This window comes from Fukomys damarensis, unplaced genomic scaffold (assembly GCF_012274545.1).
Source record: "Fukomys damarensis isolate Sample0158 unplaced genomic scaffold, DMR_v1.0_HiC HiC_scaffold_16, whole genome shotgun sequence".
Classification (NCBI taxonomy): domain Eukaryota; kingdom Metazoa; phylum Chordata; class Mammalia; order Rodentia; family Bathyergidae; genus Fukomys; species Fukomys damarensis.
In genome coordinates, this window is record NW_022900928.1 from 1,143,883 (window position 1) to 1,144,217 (window position 335).

Sequence of the window (335 nt, forward strand, 5' to 3'; positions counted from 1 at the left end):
TCTGGGCTGTCAGCGCCTGGCGACGCCAGGAGGCCCGGCGTGACCCCGGAGGGACTGTCCAGCTTGCACAGCTTGGGTGCCTCGCCTGGGTCAGGCGGCCCGGGATGCTCAGGCTGCTGGCTTGGGGCGTAGGCTGACTTGATGTCCAGGGAGAAGGAGCGTTTGAGGCGGTTGGTGTCCTGCAGGCGGTCGGAGGACAGGTGCAGGCCGCGCAGGCCCTGCTGCAGTGCACTGGTGGCTGGAGCGGGGGCCGGGGCCTCCCCACACATGCCACACTCCCTGACTGTGGTGGCTGCCGCTGCCCCGGTGGCAGCGCTCTCTGAGGTAGGTGGTGG

General features: G+C 70.1%; 1 protein-coding gene across 1 annotated transcript in view; it reads right to left on the reverse strand.

The window, feature by feature from the left end:
* The window catches only part of Dusp8 (dual specificity phosphatase 8), a 10,795-nt gene that overhangs the window by 2,566 nt on the left and 7,894 nt on the right, over positions 1-335 (reverse strand). The window contains 1 exon segment of the mRNA XM_010640460.3: positions 8-335. This exon segment is cut by the window's right edge and continues 17 nt beyond it. Within this exon segment, the coding sequence (XP_010638762.2) occupies positions 8-335 (328 nt within the window).